The sequence below is a fragment of the Hemicordylus capensis genome, chromosome 1, assembly GCF_027244095.1.
Source record: "Hemicordylus capensis ecotype Gifberg chromosome 1, rHemCap1.1.pri, whole genome shotgun sequence".
Classification (NCBI taxonomy): domain Eukaryota; kingdom Metazoa; phylum Chordata; class Lepidosauria; order Squamata; family Cordylidae; genus Hemicordylus; species Hemicordylus capensis.
This window is the reverse complement of record NC_069657.1, coordinates 106,291,231-106,310,199: the sequence shown is the minus strand read 5'-3', so window position 1 is coordinate 106,310,199 and position 18,969 is coordinate 106,291,231. Positions and strand designations below refer to the sequence as shown.

At 43.7% G+C, this 18,969-nt stretch overlaps 1 protein-coding gene across 3 annotated transcripts in view; it reads left to right on the top strand.

Annotated features, from left to right (window-relative positions):
• LOC128342872 (uncharacterized) overlaps nucleotides 1–9,296 on the top strand; it is a 33,520-nt gene extending 24,224 nt beyond the window's left edge. For all 3 annotated transcript variants that reach the window (XM_053290924.1, XM_053290934.1, XM_053290942.1), the window contains exons 2-3: nucleotides 6,786–6,870; nucleotides 7,477–9,296. In XM_053290924.1, coding sequence (XP_053146899.1) covers nucleotides 8,481–9,242 — 762 coding nt within the window. In that variant the 5' untranslated portion in view covers nucleotides 6,786–6,870; nucleotides 7,477–8,480 and the 3' untranslated portion in view covers nucleotides 9,243–9,296. The remainder of the gene's footprint in view (nucleotides 1–6,785; nucleotides 6,871–7,476) is intronic.
• The last annotated feature ends 9,673 nt before the right edge of the window (nucleotides 9,297–18,969 follow it).

Sequence of the window (18,969 nt, the reverse complement as noted above, 5' to 3'; positions counted from 1 at the left end):
ACTGTGCTTGAGTTGATACCAGGTGCTATGAAAGCATACCTGTGTGGATATTTTATTTTATTTTATTTTTATTTGATTTCTCTACCGCCCTTCCAAAAATGGCTGGGTGATTTACACAGAGAAATAATAAACAGATAAGATGGATCCCTGTCCCCAAAGGGCTCACAATCTAAGAAGAAACATAAGATAGACACCAGCAACAGTCACTGGAGGTACTGTGCTGGGGGTGGATAGGGCCAGTTACTCTCCCCTTGCTAAATAAAGAGAATCACCACGGTAAAAGGTGCCTCTTTGCCCAGTTAGCATAAAGATAAATCTGTCATTCACACATGCACATTTTCACTTTATGCTACAGTCAATCAGTTACATTCAGTCCTCCACCACAAAGTTTCACTAGTCCCATGGCCATTCTTTTGGCTTCCCTTGATATTTTTTAAGTCTTTTGCCAAAGCAGCTTTGCCTCAGATTTGTTTTAGATGGGATTTGACAGCAAATCAACTTAAGAATATGAGATTCCCTCCAAATTGTGTTGGTCTTTGGCTTCTAAATGCCTTTTGCTTAGCTCAGAAATCCTCAGATGTTTCTCACAAGCAGAAATCTTAGCATTTGCTTACCATTTCACTCCAATAAAATAAGTCATTGCCTCAAAATATGTCCCCCCATCCCATTTCAGTTTGTTTTTATTGCTGTCTTTAACCACCAGCTGGTAGGAAAGCTTATGCACAGGCTGCATGTTAATGAAGCAACATTGTCAACCTGTTCAGCAGTTCTACTGGATTACAATCTGGCCAGCTAGCCTACAAATCTGATCAGACAGTATTCAAAAACAAACAAACTAACCTGTTTTAGGAACAATCCAATAAATATCAAGAACTTTTTAAAGTCCCACATATGTCAGTGGAAATGTTAAGTGATTTGGCTTTTCCACTGTCATCAGTGGGATTTAAAATGTTTAACTTTGGCTGAATTGTGCCCCTAGTTATTTACTGGATTCAGTCCATTCCCGTGGAGTAATATTTAGCCAATTTCCTTCTTAAGTGAGGATTAGAGGTGATAAAAAAGTGACTTCCTCTTTCCAATAGCCTAAGGATGATAAAATGCAACTCAAAACTCTAAAGTGAAAACAAGGATGTGTGCTTTAAAACACACACACACACACCCCAAAAGTTCTGCATTCTGTTGCCCAGTTAAACAAAGGCTCAGTTGACTTGTTTAACTGAGGCCCCATTAAAACAGATTTCACTGTGGGTCACCTGGAGTTTAAAAAGTCCAGGAAGAGTGCAGAGGAAATATTTTGTTATATGCTGCTAGCAGATCTCTGCAGGGGCTCAGGGGTAAATGAGCTATTGTACACGAAGGGCTGGACTCCTTGGATGCAGCCACTGATATGGGGAAAACTTCGAAACTAATAGGAAGAAATCTGTTCTTTATTGTCCTGCTCTGAAAAGAATGTACAGGGCTCCTGGGAGAAGTGGGATGTAGAAGTAGCATGCTCTGCTCATTTTATATCACATTCAGCTTAACTTTGGCCACATGGTTACATTATTATTTTCAATCTGATCTTTCCTCAGGACAGTATACATATCCGCCCTCTCTTAGGCAGAGATATGGTAATGGCGAAGTGAGGTTGTGAACCCAGTTCTTTCTGTAAGATCAAGACCCTAATATATTGTTATGGTTTCCATCACAATATCGTTGCCTCCATTTTATCCCCCCCCCCCCGCCCCGCCGCTGCCATTTATAGCATCGTGGGGAGCTTTTCTATGGTTTTTCTACCATCTTTAAAACATGTCATTGTTTTGTAATAAAAAGAACACTTTTACATTATTCATTGTCAGTATATTATGTTATCTTTTCATGCCTGTCTGCACCTCTGTTCTGGTTGCACTCTCTGGTCCCTTCCAGACATAGTGTGAAACTGCAAGTTGATGCACCTGAGGTTAGTTCTTGAACCTGGGAATCGTTTCACCGATGATCTTCCAACCCAGGTTGGGCAACCTCTGGTTTCAGGGCAGGGGAGGCCCTCCCTCTTCCTGGTCCACCGAGGCCTCATCCCAGCAAGATCCATAGTGCTCAGGTCACCCTGTTAAACCCTGTTAAATGGAGTTCAAACCCTTTCTCTCATGCCGATTGCACTGCCACCCTCACAAGAGCCCCACATCCAAGCAGTCTCACACAAGCACAATTACTGGTAAGTGGGGAGAATGGAGAGGGGCACTGTTTTTCTGTTACTCTGGGCAGGGATCTGTATATGAGGGCAGGCACAGGATCCTGGGGTCTGGTCCATTGTGACATAGGATGATCTTGTGACGGCAGAACTGGCCAAAGCAGTCCAGGAACCCCCAACATGCTTCTGCCCCCATGTTAGCCTGCCGGTTGGGGATTAGCCCTCTCATGAGATGGCCAATCCACTGGGGAGGACCAGAGGCTTTGTGAGCTTTTGGGTCTCCATAGGACTGCACTCTCATGAGTTAGTCCATCCAACTACTGGGAGGCCTGCTGATGTCCCCCCTCCCCGCCATATATCTGCTTAAAAATAGAACTCCTAGTCCTCACCTTTCCCTCTACACTCAACCCCTAAACACTCCCAAGGAATCCGGGCCGCTCCATGTGTCCAGCCGTTTCCCTACAGACCTCGTCTGGCAAGACTAGGGATGGTTCCTAGTACACATTCAAAATTTCTGGGCTTGGACTGACATTGCAGTATATGCAGATTGGCCACCACAGGGAATTGTAGGTGAGATGATGCCCTGTTTTCATTCACCCCGGCAAACAGAGTGGCCGTACTGTGCAAAAATCAGCATGCATATGTGCCAAAGGATGGCCAGACTGCCAGAGTGAGCACTTTCACTCCTGCTGTCTGCCAGTCACCATGACCTGGAAAGGTGTTGGGTTGGTACCAGAGGCGTAACTGAGGTAGGGCAGGCAGGGCACATGCCCTGGGCACCACTTTGGAGAGGGCGCAGAATTGCCCTGTCACGTGGCCGTGGACCCCCGCGCTGCCCCCCCCAATTTGTTTTGCAATTGCTTGGGGGCTGTGCTGTGCTGCGCACGAGTAGCGGCGGTGACCCGGTGAGCTCAGCTTTGGCCGGGCACCATGCTGCCTGCGCAAGGACAGACCTCCTCCACCTCCTCGCCGGGCCCTGCAGCGGCGGTGCCAGTAGCCCCCCCCCCGAGAGCTCAGCTCCGGCCGGGCACCATGCTATCTGACTACACAATGGACCTCCTGGCTCCTCCTCCACCTTGCATGTCTGCCCCCCCCCCACTTGCACATGCATGTCTCTCACACAGTCACACCACACGTGCTGCATTGCATGCTCAGGTGGTGAGAGAGACGACGAGAGCGTGTGTTTCTGCTCCAGGAGCCCGAGGAGAGGAGGAGGAGGAGGATGATGACAAGCCAGGAGGAGTGGCGGAAGCCTTGCTGGTTTCAACCAACAACCATATCTACTTTCCTTTTTAATAAAGTTTGCAGACGGTGCATCAAGAAGGTGTGTGTTTTTTTAAAATTATTTTTGTTTTTTGTTTAGATTGATTTCCGTGAGGGGGCTTCTTGTTGCTTGTTGGAGCTTGGCTCGGCGGGGGTGTCGCGGCGGGGGGTGGTGGCTGGCGGTTACCTCACCTCTGGCTTTGCTTAAGTTGCTTGTTGTTGTTGCAACTATGTTGGCTGGGGTGGTGCAGTGTTGAGGCAGCGGCGTGGGGGTGGCCTCGCCTCTCCGACAGTTGGGTGGAAGGCGCTGATGGCACACTGGCTTTTTTTCATCCCTAGCAGTGGGCCGGGCAGTGGGCGGTGCTGGCGCGCTCACTCTGCCCTAGAGTGTGAGACTGAAAGAGGTTCATATGTGTTGTTGGCCCGTTGGAGTTGTTGGGTTACGGTCCCCCGGATGGCCCCTGCCACCCGGCTAGGCTAGGCTGGCTGGGAGTTGGGACACATGTTGCATTGCGGAGGCACCCGCCAGGTGGGCCTGCAGGGGACCTGAGCTGAGCTGAGAGAGGTTTTCAGCTCAGCAGCTGCCTGAGTGAGCAGGGGAGGGCAGGTTTCCATGCCGGGTCGGGTGTGTGCAGCGGTTACGAAGATAGTTCCCTGCTCGCTCGGAGGAGGGAGCTTCCTTCTCGTCGCTGCAGCTGGCCGGAACCCGGAAGTCGTGTGCGTGTGCTCAGGAGGGAGGGACGCAGGGAGCTGTCGAGGCGCGTGCCCAGTAGCCGCAGCGACGTGAGTGTGCAAGGTGCATGCGTGCTGCCTGAGTCGACTCATTGTCTGCCACCTGAGTGACTGAGTCTGTGTAGCTGCAGGCAGTACAGCAGCCCCAGCAGGCAGCCTTTCTAGTAGTCTCTCTCTTCTCCTCCCCCTCCCCAATGGCATCCAGCCCAGCCACAGCCCTGCGCACCCTACTATGGCACGTCTCTCATTGTGTGTGAGGGCTTCATGGGGAGGGGGGCAGGCAGAGGCGTAACTTTCTTGCTGCCGCCTCAGCATTCCTTTGGGGAGGACAGAAGATGGATGGATGTTGCTTGGATAGTTGTCATGGTGGCTCGCTTGCCCAGCTGTTCTCATTTGATTCTAATCTTTGCACACATAGTAAAAATTGCATGTGGTTTCGTGACAGTCAGGCTTGCCCCTTTCTGGCTTGAAACTCTGACGACTAACAGCTTACAGCAAACAGCAAAAAGTGCAAAGGGTTTGCTTTTTAAGAGTATCACTTGTTGCTTCTCCCCACCCCACTCTGCTTGGCTCTCATCTCAAACAAAATCCTGCACGTGTGGTGTTCTCCCCCGCCCCCACCAATGCCTGCTGAATGGATCCTGGTGTTGTTAGAAAAAGGGGGGCTTTAACTGTTGTTTAGAACAAACTGGAATACTGTTGTCATTCATCCCCACCGCCACTACCTCACTCCTTTAACCCCCGCCCCCCCAAACCACTTAACAACTGTTGTGGGTTTGATCCCTTAAGATCAAAAGAACAACTGCAGGGGCTAAAATTCTGGTGCAGTGTATATATGCTGCAGAGGGGAGCAACTTAGCATTCTCTTGTTATTAATATTGTATTGAACAAAGTTGCCACAGTACCCCCACATCCCTCTAGGACTTTCCCTTTCATGTTCCACTTCCAAATGAGGATTAAATGAAGCTTAAAAAAAAAAAAAAAAAAAAAGGAAACCCATAACAGTCCTCCTGATGCTTTTAGGCTAGAGAGCAGAGCTGTGTTTCTTCATCCAACTTTGCAGACAGACAGATACAGAACATTAAACTTGCAACCCTAAAATATTTTGTAAGAGGGACATGATAAGATTTTATTATTATTATTATTTACATTTTATATCCCGCTCTTCCTCCAAGGAGCCCAGAGCGGTGTACTACATGCTTAAGTTGGTTAGGCTGAGAGAGAGAGAGGAGACTGGTCCAGAGGCACCCAGCTAGTATTATGGCTGAATGGGGATTTGAACTCTGGTCTCCCTGGTCCTAGTCCAGCACTCTAACCACTACACCACGCTGGCTCCCATCATTATTATTAGCATTTATTCAATTTCTATGCTGCCCTTCCAAAAACAGCTCAGGGTGGTTAACACAGAGAGAAATAATAAATAAATTTAGGTAATTAAATGGTTTAAAGAGTACCTTCAATTGGTAGTAGCTATAGGTGCTAAACATTCAAGATTATAATGCTATGCACACTTACTTGGGAATAAGTCCCTTTGAAATGAATAGGACTGACTTAATTAAACACAGAACTGGGCATTGCCCTTCTACCACCATTCAATGAAAATCATAAAATTAGAACTGGAGAAGATATCAAATTGTCCTTATACATGCAAAACTCCACAGGTAGAAATAGCAATGCTCAATAAAACTAGTATCCAAGCCAAGATTGAAAAGACATTTTTGAATAGAAGTTGAGCAGAGGATAAAACAATTCAGTTGTACTGTTTGGGTGGTGAACATCACTGACTGACTATTTACAGACTGACTATTTACAGATGTCTACTAATCTTTCCAACTTTGAGAACACTCTAAATGCTGCCACTCTAAAGGCTGCCAGCTGTCACTTGTATAAAGATGATATGCTTTACACTGCTATTGGCATAACAAAACACTACTTAAATAATTCATTGCAGTACTTTTCTATAGCAGGTATTAAGCCATATTGCTAAAGGTTTCCTCTGATGCAGTGATTAGATTGGTAGTAAGAGAGAACTGAAATATGTTTTGCTAAATTGTGTCCCCTCCAGGAATTACTTCTGCCTTTTTAAGTTGGCATTATGGCTAGTCAGAGTCTATTCCCCTGAAATTGGGGATAATAAAAAATGCAGAATTATAAAAGCATAACTTGTCAGCTTGGATCCTTAGAAGTACAACTGGAAACGATGAATACAGTACATCCAAACCAGTTTTGCACCACTACAAGGCTAGTGCAATAGTGTTGCACAAAGGAGCCTTATGTTTCTTTTAGAATGTGAGCCCTTTGGGTACAGGGGACCATTTTAGTTATGCATTCTTCTTTGTACATCACTCTAATGAGACAGTGTGGTGTGGTGGTTAGAGTGCTGGTCTAGGACCGGGAAGACCCAAGTTCAAATCCCCATTCAGCCATGAAACTAGCTGGGTGACTCTGGGCCAGTCATTTCTCTCTCAGCCTAACCTATCTCACAGGGTTGTTGTGAGGAGAAACCTAAGTATGTAGTACACCGCTCTGGGCTCCTTAGAGGAATAGTGGGATATAAAATGTAAAAATAAATAAAATGAAATAATAAAAATAATTACTATTTTCTCTCAAAAATCAATAATAGCACCTCTGCTGACTGGAAGAATTGCAGCCACAACCACAAACCACTGCTTAGTAACAAGCCTTTCAGGGGAGGACTTCGTTCTAATGTAAGTAATTCAAACATTTCTAAGTCAAATGCAATTTAATGTTATGCAATGTAATTTATTGTAAATGGATTAATTGAAACACTTCAATCATGTCTTTCTCTAGTACTATTAATTGACTTGCATCATCCACAATTTAATAAACCCTTTTAAAAAATAATTTAGGATGATGTTCTATTGTGGCACATAGGTGGTGTTATATATATATATATATATATATATATATATATATATATATATACACACACACACACACACACACACACACACACACACACACACATAAACATACACATACACATACACTTTACTCTGCTTTTTGTTACCACTATTCAGCCTCATTGAAGATTTCTTTACTTCATGAGCTGAGCTTCAGTGGAGGGGGAGCATTTTAAAATCTTGTCTCTGGGCCCACTACAACCTTGCTATGCCCCTGACTTCAATGCAGAAACAGGTGTGGGGGTGTGCTGGCTCTCAAGAAGTCCAGTATACTGGAAAGCATTATTGTGCAACCAGGGGTGTCCAATGCAGACATAGGTGTGGGGGTGCTCTGGGCTGCTTGGAGGAAGAGTGGGATGTTGACATAACAATGAACAAATCCCCTTATAGATTTGAACATCATGATGCCACGGAAGAAGGAGAGTGGAGCTGAAGGACGGAAGAGGCGGAAGTTGGAGGCGGAGGAAGCCAAGAGGTCGAGCAGGTTCTTCCTGCTCTTCTTTACAAGGGCTGGAACAAGTAGCTCCACACCACCTTCCACAGAGTCGCCAGCACCTGCTCCAGTGTTTTCGGAATCCGAAGGTGGATCAAGTGCACATCTGCCACAAGTGGAGGAGGCAGTCCAGTCAGATTAAGAGGCTGCCACAGAGAGTGTGGACATGACAGGAGGAGAAGCTGGTGGTGATGTCGAGTCTGCTGATGAGACTGAACCCGAGGAGGACACTATGCACAGTGAACTGGATGCTGCCAAAGAGCCTCCAACTGTTAGGCTGGAAGTGATTGAACAGCGTGACATTGGAGTTCTGCAGTTTGACAAGGATACTGGAAGACCAGTTCTGCCTGACACGCTGAGAACAGAAATAATAAAGCTGGGTTCAAAGTATTTCCAGAACACCGAGGGGCCTTTCCTACCAACAAATAACCGTGCAATGAACAAGACTTGGTTCAGGAAGAGATTGGGAAGTGGTCGTGGTGAGGAGGTGACTCGTACATGGCTGATCTATTCCCCTTCTAAGAAGTCTGCATTTTGCTTCTGCTGCCTTCTCTTTTCCCAGTCAGACCATCCATCAACATTGGAGCAGGAAAGTGGATTCAACCACTGGAAAGCACCTGAAAGGATTTGTGTTCATGAGAATGCCAAGAATCATCGGGAGTGCTTCACACAGTGGATAGAAATGGAAAGAAATGTAGCTGGAAACAGAGGACTCATTGACACGGAACTTCGGTCACAGATTGAGAAGGAGAAGTAGAGGTGGCGCGATATCTTGGCTAGAATACTTAACTGCATCAAATGTCTTGCAACTCAGAATCTGGCTTTGCGAGGACACAGGGAGTCACTTCAGCTAGACAAGGATGACTCCAATGTAGGAAATTTCCTTGGCTTAGTAAAACTAATGGCTACCTGTGACCCAGTCATGAAAGAACACCTGACCCAGGTGGAAAGTCATCCTGGATCCACCTCTTATCTCTCACCGGCAGTCCAGAATGAATTCATCCACCTGATGGCATCCGCTGTTCGCCAGAGTCTACTGAGAGGCATTCGTAAAGCCAGATACTATGGCCTTATGTTCGACTCGACTCCTGACCTGGCACACCGTGAGCAGATGTCACAAGTAGTTAGATACATAGAATTTGATTATGAGAGGAAAACAGTCCATGTGAGAGAGTCCTTCCTTGGATTTATCCAGTTAAGCCTGAAAGATGCTGAGAGCTTGACTGAAGACATCTTGAAAAGGTTAGAGAAGGACGGAATGGAGCTACAAGATTGTTGGTCACAGTGCTGTGACAACGATGCTGTGATGGCTGGACACAGAAGTGGTGTTTCCCAAAGGATACATGAGAAAAACAACCTGGCAGTGTTTGTGAATTGCGACAATCACTCACTCAACTTGGTGGGTGTGTTTTTCTCTCGCTCAGTACAGCGCTGGGAAAAACTCAGAAACGCCGTGCCTGTGTCTGTTAAGTCAGAGTCTGAAACCAGGTGGAGTTCAAGGACGGAAGCAGTGAAGCCAGTCAACAACCACCTGGAGGAGATACTTCAAGTTCTTCAGGACATGATAGATGATGAAGACGAGAACCTTGAAACCAGAAGTGATGCAAGGCAGCTGTGCAACCGCTTGTTGACTTATGATTTTCTGACTCTACTAGGATTTTAATCATAAATCTAGAAAACTAGAACAATAAACAATGATCAAACAGATAATTCTACACATACATGTACCCAAACTTATTGACTCAAATAATGAGTGAATAATCATAACAAGGAATGGGTGTACATCTGAGCAAGCACATAAATATACTACAAATATAGTATATAAGTCCATATGAAGAATAGTAAGCACTCCAACGTTGATAAAGATTCCAAATGAGTCACAAACGTGGATATATTGAATAATGTCTGAGCATGCATGTGGAAAAATATATAGCAGCACAAAGGGGGACTGAAGCTTCTTGCCAAACTGGAGAAAGTCCTATAGGCTAACCCGGGATTCTTAAGCCCATTTCAGATGATCCTGATCCTTTATCAGAGAACAATTATTCTGTAACAACAAGATAAGAACTAACAAGTCTCCCAGTCAAGGATTTTCATAGATAATCATAATGATGTTAACAATATCCTCCCCCTTATACACAAAGTGGTACATACCAACTTTCCTCCTATTTAAGCTTACAATCTTTATAGAGGTGACCTTTCCTCTTACATCTTCTTGAGGAGAAAAACATTTACTAGTTGACAAACTGCAAGGCTTGAGAATATATAGTCCGATACCAATTAAGAAAATTCTAATCAGGTGAAACCACTTACAAATTGGTCTCCCAAGATAATGATAAGCATGTAAAGACATCAGCTGTGTACTATCATCACATTCATTAGCAATACAATTTATCTTAACTTTCAAGTTGTCAACATTATCATCCTGCTAAAACTGCCGAAGCAGTGAGCTGGCACACAATTCACTCTACTTTTCAGATCCTAAGCATGTCATATCATTAAAAGATGTGTTGCCATTAATTATTGCAAAAAGCACTATCTGCAAGGGCAATCATCAATTGGGTATTTCAAACGTTGTAAAATACAGCAACACATACAGTACGTAATACATAACATTTTCTTCCTAATTATAATTCACAAAGTTCTCCTATACAGATGATAAGTGACAGCCAAATTCTTATCAGAAACTGATATGTACAGCCAACCTTTCACAATAGTTATATAACCAGATGAAAGAGCTATAGGAACACTGCCATGTCGCATGCTGAATTAAGCCCATTTGGGAAAACCGTGTTTAATCTATATATAAATGTGGATTCCATTCTTAAGAGTAATAGATCTATGTTCTCATGCCCAAATTTCCGTGGTTGATATTTAAAGATTACACTAAACCTGATATCTTCAGGAGAATGTTGGAAACTCCTGAAGTGTTTCATGAGAGGCGCTTCCAAAATCATATGTTTTATCCTGGAGCGGTGTTCCAGAATTCTAGTCCTCACTGCCCAGGTACTTTTACCCACATATTTTAAACCACGGGGACATGTGATCATATAAATGATGTTTTTACTACTGCAATTAGCAAAAAATGATAATTTGACCATCCGTTTTTCCCTGGTAATGTATATTTCATCAATTTCCACAGCCAAAGAACAGGTGGCACAATGGCCACAACGAAAAAACCCTAATGGAGACGTATGCGATACTGGAGTAACAAGCATATCAGCTTTCACCAAATGGTCTCTAATATTTTTGGTTCTTCTGAAAGCAAAAATAGGTGGTAATGAACATCCTGGAATGTCTTTAACAATGCGCCATACCTGGCAGATAATGTTTTTGATCTTAAAGCTCAAAGGTGTAAAATCTGAGGACCATATAAGTCGATTAGTCTTTTTGTTATTGTAAGGTCTCTCTTCTAGTAGCCTATCCCTACTTTTCCTACTCGCTTTCATTTTGGCTGCCATGATCACCTGTCTCGGATACCCTCTGTCTGATAAATGTTCCATGAGGGTTTTAGCCTCTTTCTCAAAATCGGAATTATGAGTGGCATTTCTCTTTAAACGTAAGAATTGACCATATGGAAGTCCTCTACGTAAATGGCCAGGGTGCCAAGATTCATAATGGAGCAGCATATTCTTGTCTGTTGATTTACGAGACAGTTGAAAAAAGATGGATCTATCACATCCTATATTAATATAGGTATCCAAAAATGCTATTCTGTGCGGATTCGAAGCCATACTGAATTTAATAGAAGGATGAATCGAATTGATCCATTGATCAAATCCGAAAGTTTCTTGCAGTCCCTAAAGATCAAAAAGATATCATCGACATATCGTTTATAAACGGTAATGTACTCAAAAAAAGGGTTGCATGCTTGAGATAGAATGGTGGCTTCTTCTAGTTCCGACATAAAAAGACAGGCAAGACTAGGAGCCATGGTATTACCCATAGCAACGCCCTTATGTTGCAAGTAAAATTGTTCGTTAAATCTGAAAAAACTTTTCTCCAGGACAATATCTGCCAACTCCATAATGAAAAAGGAAGGAGGGTCCATATTATCCCTTTTATCCAAAAAATTGGAAATAGTAGTCCTAGCTTCATCCAAAGGAATGTTGGAATATAAAGACGCTACATCCAAAGTAACAAGTATACAACCTTCAGATACTTGCATGCCCTCCAATTGATTAATAAGATCTTTGGTATCTTTTACATAAGAAGAAATGTGTGGAACAAAGGGTCTAAGAAATGAATCTACAAAGACAGATAGCGGTTCCAATAAGGAGTCGCAGCCTGACACAATGGGGCAGCTGGGAGGGGAGATCAAGCTTTTATGGACCTTGGGAAGTATATAAAAGACTGGAATATGTCCATAGGGTTTCATCAGAAATTTAGCAAGAGACTCTGAAATAAGATTTAGAGACACCCCCTCTTGCACCACTATTTTAATCAAAAATTTGATTTTATCAGTGGGATCGTTCGGAATTGGTTTATAAGTAGTGGTATCAGATAATATGCGGTCTATTTCCTTCTGATAATCATAAACATTCATAACAACGACTGCACCACCTTTATCAGATGGCTTAATAATAATAGACTTATCCTTTCTTAGATTATGTAAAGATTGCCAGTCCTGTTTTGAAAAATTATTGTAACCACTTCAACCTCTTCTGTTATGATCTACCTGTAGGGAGCTTATTCTGGACTCTATTTGCTTATAAAAAACTGTTATGGCTGGGTCATCCATGTTAGGGCAGAAGGTAGACTTAGTTCTAAAGCCCATTTTATCTGGAACTGGAGAGTCACCAAAAAGTTTCCATAATTTCAATAACCTAATCAACTTAAATAAGTCTTTCTTCAAGTTGAAATCATTATGTAAAGGTTTCGGAACAAAATTTAGACCCAGATTTAGACCCAGATGTAAAGATTTTGGAACAAAATTTAGACCCATTCTAAGCTCCATTTAAAAAAAATAAAAAAATGAAAGGCCAAGGGGGGGGGGAGTGTCCGCATGGGTTCCCTCTCCCCCTGCTGGCCTTCTTCATCACTGCCATGGCCAGGTAAGTAAAGCCTTTTCGGCCAAGGCCAAGTAAAGCCTTGGCCACTGTGCATGCGCAAATGCCCTCTGTGAGGCCACAACCACTAACCCCTGGACCAGACTGCTGGACCACCGGACCGGTCTGCACATCCCTAGTGTACATGTGTCTGGGCACCAGCTATACCATCTGCCATGCCTTGGCCCCATTCTACTTCCATCTTCAGGTTGGCCCTCTCTCCAGGGCCAATCTGTGCAGCACACTTGGCTCCAGCAAGGAACTGGTCTCTTGGGATCAGACCATCTTTGGACTTTTACTTGCTTCCTGACCCACGAGTGGCACATAGGTCCCCCCTCTGGTATCCTGTTTTCCTGTTTGTTCCTGGGGAGAGAAGCCCCCCTCCGCACCGGCTGAGAGACAGGTGTCCGACACACCATCAGAAAAGGATCCAGGTATACTAACTAACCTCAGCTCTAAAACTCTTCTACTCTCTCCTTGCTCTCTTTGAAGTCTAAAGTTGTTCTCTAAAGCCATTTTCTCTGGTCAGCCTTGAGTGAATTGTAATTTGGACCTCAAGCTAAAATGCCTCATCGTGAGCTTCAATTTAGTCCTCCTGGTATTATTAGTCTTGTCAGTTTTATTAGTTAACCTTGTGTTGCTTATTAATCAAGATTTCCTTTCTGTACCCCTAAAACACTAAATAAACCTGATTGCATTTGATTTCAACTCTTTTTCAGTAATTTCCAAGACTGAAGCAAATTTATTCTGTAATGAGCGGCTCATTCTAGATCCGCTGGTTCCTCACACAAGCCGAAAAGTCATTTGGGGTGCATAGCCAACACCCCATAGCAGTTTCATTAACTGAATGGAAAAGTCTTACCTCACTAACCTTTTGGAGTTATTTGAGAGTGTCAACAGGCTTGTGGATGAAGGTGATCCAGTTGACATAGTATATTTGGACTTCCAAAAAGCTTTTGACAAATCTTCCCACCAAAGGCTCTTGAGTAAACTTAGTAGTCTTGGGATAAGGGGACAGTTTCATGTGTGGATTGGTAACTAGTTAAAGGACAGGAAACAGAAAGTAGGAATAAATTGACAGTTTTCACAATGGAGGAAAGTAAAAAGTGGTGTCCCCCAGGGATCTATACTGGGACCAGTGCTCTTTAACTTGCTCATAAATGATCTAGAATTTGGAGTAAGCAGCAAAGTGGCTAAATTTGCAGTTGGCAATAAACTATTTAGGGTAGTGAAATCCAAAACATGCTTGCATGCATAAACTGCAGCTGGTGGTGCAGATGCATCCAGGGTCAGCATAAGCAAGCTTGGTGGTCACCCACCTATCTGGAGGGAGCACTGACTGAGCTTGTTGTTTGTTGAAAGTAGTGTCTGCTAGAGGGACAAAAACCCACCCCCATGTTTTTAACCTTTGATTCAAGATTCTGTAAGTTGTTGGTATAAACTACAAAAATGAAGTTCCATTACCTCTAAATTTTCAAGGTTAAAAGAAAAACCCACAGCAAATTTAAGGAAATCTCCAAGCAACCCAATAAATCGGATGTAACCCATACAGCTCAGACATGGGATGGTTAATGCTGAGTAAGAGGGTGGGGCTAGAGCTAGAGCAAGCTCTAAGGGGAAGGAAGAGACTTAAGAGAAATCTGGGGCCAGTGAAGTGGAAATCCATGAAATCCTGCTCCTAAACTGAGAGTCTTCAAGGCCTATTTATCCCATTGCCCAGAGCTGCTGTTGATTTTCTGTTGGCTTCAGTTTCCCAATCAACCTCCTATGACCTCTGAGCATTTCTGCACCTCAAAAATGTCAGATAAGATGCTTGCCTCCTGACAGCTCCCCCCTGACCCCCTTCAAAGTTGCTTGAGACCCCTGGAGAGTCCCAACCCACAGTTTGAGAACCCCTGCTTAAGGACCATCATATGTCATTCAAAATCCTGTGAAATTATATGTATGTACTTCCAGTGCACTTTTCTCCATCCCTCTCCTTATTGGTGAAGAACCAAGAGGTGATCTACTGGAAAATGGGCCACACTTTCCCCAACCTTCTCCAGAGGGAAATCTTCCTGTTTTAAGTGGCCTACCAAATCTCAGATGGGTGACAGGTAGGGAGGCAATTTCCTAGTGTATCAGGCCCCACAGTTCAATCTAATTAGGAAAGTTGAAACCTTCCAAAAGTTGTTACCACAAAAATCAATATATTGACATGGCAGGACTCATTAAAAGAACTTCCATTTCTGTTTAAGAGTGGATTGAACACAAAAGAAAAGCAATGATGCTAGTCATAATGAAACTCTGTAAATAAATGCCTGTCAATCGTGTGTGCCTGTGTTCTGTCAGTGGTAATAGCCTCCTGTTTCCATGACCACTAGAACGAACGGAGGTTTGAATCAAATGCCTTTGCTCTGAATTTATTTGGCTTGGATCAGCCTCAAAATTCAAGGCTTTGGTGCAGGGAGCTCTCTGGTTCTTTTTTAAATTTTGTGTCAAATTTGGAAGTTTAAAAGGTTAAAGGGTTTTCTGTATTTCCCTTTGTAACAGCATGACCAATTACAGTGCAGACACTTATACTAATTGGCTTGTTCAACTGTTCTTTCCCTTTGGAGGAATCTTGTTAGCATAAACAATTAGTCTGTTGGGATTCAGAGAAGGAATGGAGGCCACCCATGTACTGAACATGTCTTGGTATTGCATGGTACAGCATTTCTGAAACCCTTCTGGGGTATGCATTCATTTGCGGCGCGGGAAATGAACACTGAAACAAATGGGGCCCATTTGGTTAGTGTTCCATGCTACAAAACACATATGAAATTGAATGAACAGGTTTCATTTTCAGAACATCCATGCATTACACATTTGTTTTGGTTTCTTTTCAAATAAAAAAGGAAAACAAATAGGGTTTTTGAAACCTATTTCAAAATGGACAGTGCAAGATGCCCTAAATGCCCCCAAATGAATAAGGCTTTAAATGTAAAAAAATATTTTGCATTGCACACCCTAACTCTACATTGAGCTATAGCTAGGGATGTGCAAGCTCTGGCGTTGGGCTGGTTTGGCGGCAGTGGCAGGGTTACCTTTAAGGAGCAGGGAGGATGTCCTTACCCTCTCCCCCGTCGTGTTTTCCTCAGCACACTCGCCAAAATCACTGGTGCAGGAGCAGCGTACCGCCTTGTGGCCCCAGTCAGTGTCAAACCAAAAGTGCCCGACATGCTCCTTAAAGGTACCAACGCCGGACCACCAAATCGGTCCGGAAAAGGACCTCTGAACTGGTTCGTGCACATCCCTAGCTATAACTGGCTGGAGGTTGTGGTAGGAAAGCAAGGAGACTGATTGGCTCTTAGGTCCTACAATGATCCCCAGGAAGTCTTTAAAAATGTGCTATTTGTATGAGAGGAATGAAGTGTTCTGTAACTACTTTGATATATCCCCAATGAAGTGAATTCTTAGGCATGGTCCAGATATCATTGTGGCCCCCATGTGCTTCTTCAGCCTAACCTGAAAATGAGGATAGCTTCGCCTGTCTGAGGAGGAAGAGCTAGGTTGGAAAAAGGTTGGAGGAAAAGGCTTTGAGAGAGGCCAGAATATGGTTCCCCATCATTGTGGCCCCCACATGGATAGTTCAGGAATATGGGGCTTTCTAGACTGATTTTCATTAAAATAATCCTAAAACAGTTTTGTAAGAACCAGTAGCAGTCATGTGATCTTGTCATGTGATATGATAGCTCTTCTTAGCTGCTGTGATCATGCAGATTGCTGTAGCCATTTGATTAGTCCCTGTAAGGTGCTGGGGCTGTCAAACTAGGGATTTTGGTGGCAAAGCTCAGGTGCCACCATGACAGTTTGATTCATTCATTCATTCAATTTATATACCGCCTTCCCAAAAATGGCTCAGGGTGGTTTACAACAAAATAAAAACAATTAAAACCAGTTAACAATTAAAACCAAAACTATAAAAACAGAATAAAACCAATTAAATATTCAAACAGTTAAAAGCCCTGGAAAACCAGGGCAAACATTTAAAACAATTTAAAATAGTTTACAACAATTTTAAAACCCTGGAAGGCCAGGCCAAACAGATTTTAAGGGCTCTCCTGAAAGAAAATAATAAACTCAAATTATGGATTTCTGCTGGGACAGCATTCCATTGACCAGGAGCAGCTACAGAGAAGGCCCACCTCTGAGTCACCACTAGACCAACTGGTGGTAACTGGAGATGGACCTCCTCAGATGACCTTAACATGTGGTGGGGATCATGCAGAAGAAGGTGCTCTCTAAGATAACTCAGACCTAAGCCATTCAGGGCTTTGAAGGTAATAACCAGCACTTTGTATTTTGACCGGAAACGTATCGGCAGCCAGTGTAATTGTTTCAAGACAGGCATAATATGGTCTCTCCAGGTTGCCACAAAGACCAATTGGGCTGCCGCATTTTGGACGAACTGAAGTTTCTTTAAACTACATACAAAGGCAGCTCCACATAGAGCCAGAGGCATATCTAGGGAAAATAGCACCTAGGGCAAGCACTAAAATTGCACCTCCTGTCCAAACATCTGGCACCCATCTTTTAGATAACTTTACCATAATATCAGCTGAAAAATACAAGTCAAGCTCGTTAATCTTTTAATATTTCAAAAACTATTTAGCAGTGTAGCCAGACCAAAAAATGCTGGAAAACTACAAATTTCAGTATGGGGGGACTCATGAAATACCCAAATACTATGTGGAGGTGTACTTGGAAAACTAAACAGAAATGCCTGTCTAATTCTCTACTATGCATTGTAGCATCACTGTTACATAAGTTTTAAAAATAAATGGAGAATTTGACTTTTCCCAGATACTCTGAAAATAATTAAAGGATATGCAGAGTAAACTGTGTCACTGCTTGGAATATATTCTAGTACTTCAGAATGATGGTTAAAATGAGAGCAAGAGAGCAAGAAACTCCCAGTGGGCCTTAATACTAAGGATTTCACACTGATTCGAAGACAAACTCACCATTAATAGCCATATTATTAAGACATCATATTTAACTCACTTATCACTAGAAGCAAAGTAAGAGCAAATGAATACAATCCTAGCTCATATGCTTCAGCTCAGTATTCACAAGTCCTGATTGCCAAACTGAATATGTGTACAGTGACTTATCTTATAGGGTTGTTCCCCCCCCCAAAAAAAATACCTGTAGCCCCTTTGGGGGGCTTCCTAAAGGCTGTGGGGGTGTCTGCAAAGGTTCCCCTCCCCCCGCTAGCCTCTAGGGCCTCACAGGGACCATTTGAGCATGTGCGGTGGCCATTTAAAAAAATAATTTAAAAAATGGCCACTGAAAACAAAATGGCCACCGTGCATGCTCAAATGGCCTTTGCGAGGTCTGGCATGGCCTAGGGCCTCATAGAGGCCATTTGAGCATGCACAGTGGCCAGTTTGTTTTTGGTGGCCATTTTAATTTTTTTTTTTAATTTTTAATAATGGCGCCCCTCTTCAAGTGGTGCACAGGGCACATGCCCTGCCTGCCCTGCCCTAGATATGCCCCTGCATAGAGCACATTGCAATAGTCAAGCCTGGAGGTTACCAGCTGATGCACCACTATTTTGAGGTCATCCTCTTCAAGGAATGGGTGCAGCTGTCGAATCAGCTGGAGCTGACAGAAAGCACTCCTGGCCATGGCCTCCACCTGAGATACCAGGGTGAGGCCTGGGTCCAGGAGTACTCCCAAGCTGCGCACCTACTCCTTCTGGGGGAGTGTAAGCCCATCCAGCACAGGAAGATCTAACTCACCCCTCAGATTCTGAACCCCTACAATGAGCACCTCCGTCTTGCTTGGATTCAGCTTCAATCTGATATCCCTTATCCAGCCAATTACTACCTGTAGGCAGGCATTTAGAGAATGAGTGCCATTTCCTGAAGATGAAAAGGAGAAGTAGATTTAGGTGTCTTCAGCATATTGATAACACCCTGCATCGAACCTCCTGATGATCTCACCCAGCAGTTTCATGCAGATATTGAAAAGCATTGGTGACGGACTGGAGCCCTGAGGGACTCCATATAACAGCTTCTGTTTTGAGGAGCAACTGCCACCAAGCTCCACCATCTGGAATCTACCTGAGAGATAGGAGCAGAACCACTGCAAAGCAGTGCCCCCTATCCCCAACTCCCCCAGGTGATCCAGAAGGATACCATGGCCGATGGTATCGAACGCTGCTGAGAGATCCAGAAGAACCAGCAGAGTCACACGCCCTCTGTTGGTTCCCCAGCAAAGGTCATCCATCAGGCCTACCACAAGGCTGTCTCAACCCCATAGCCCACTCTAAAGCCTATTTGAAATGGGTCTAGATAATCAGTTTTATCCAAAACT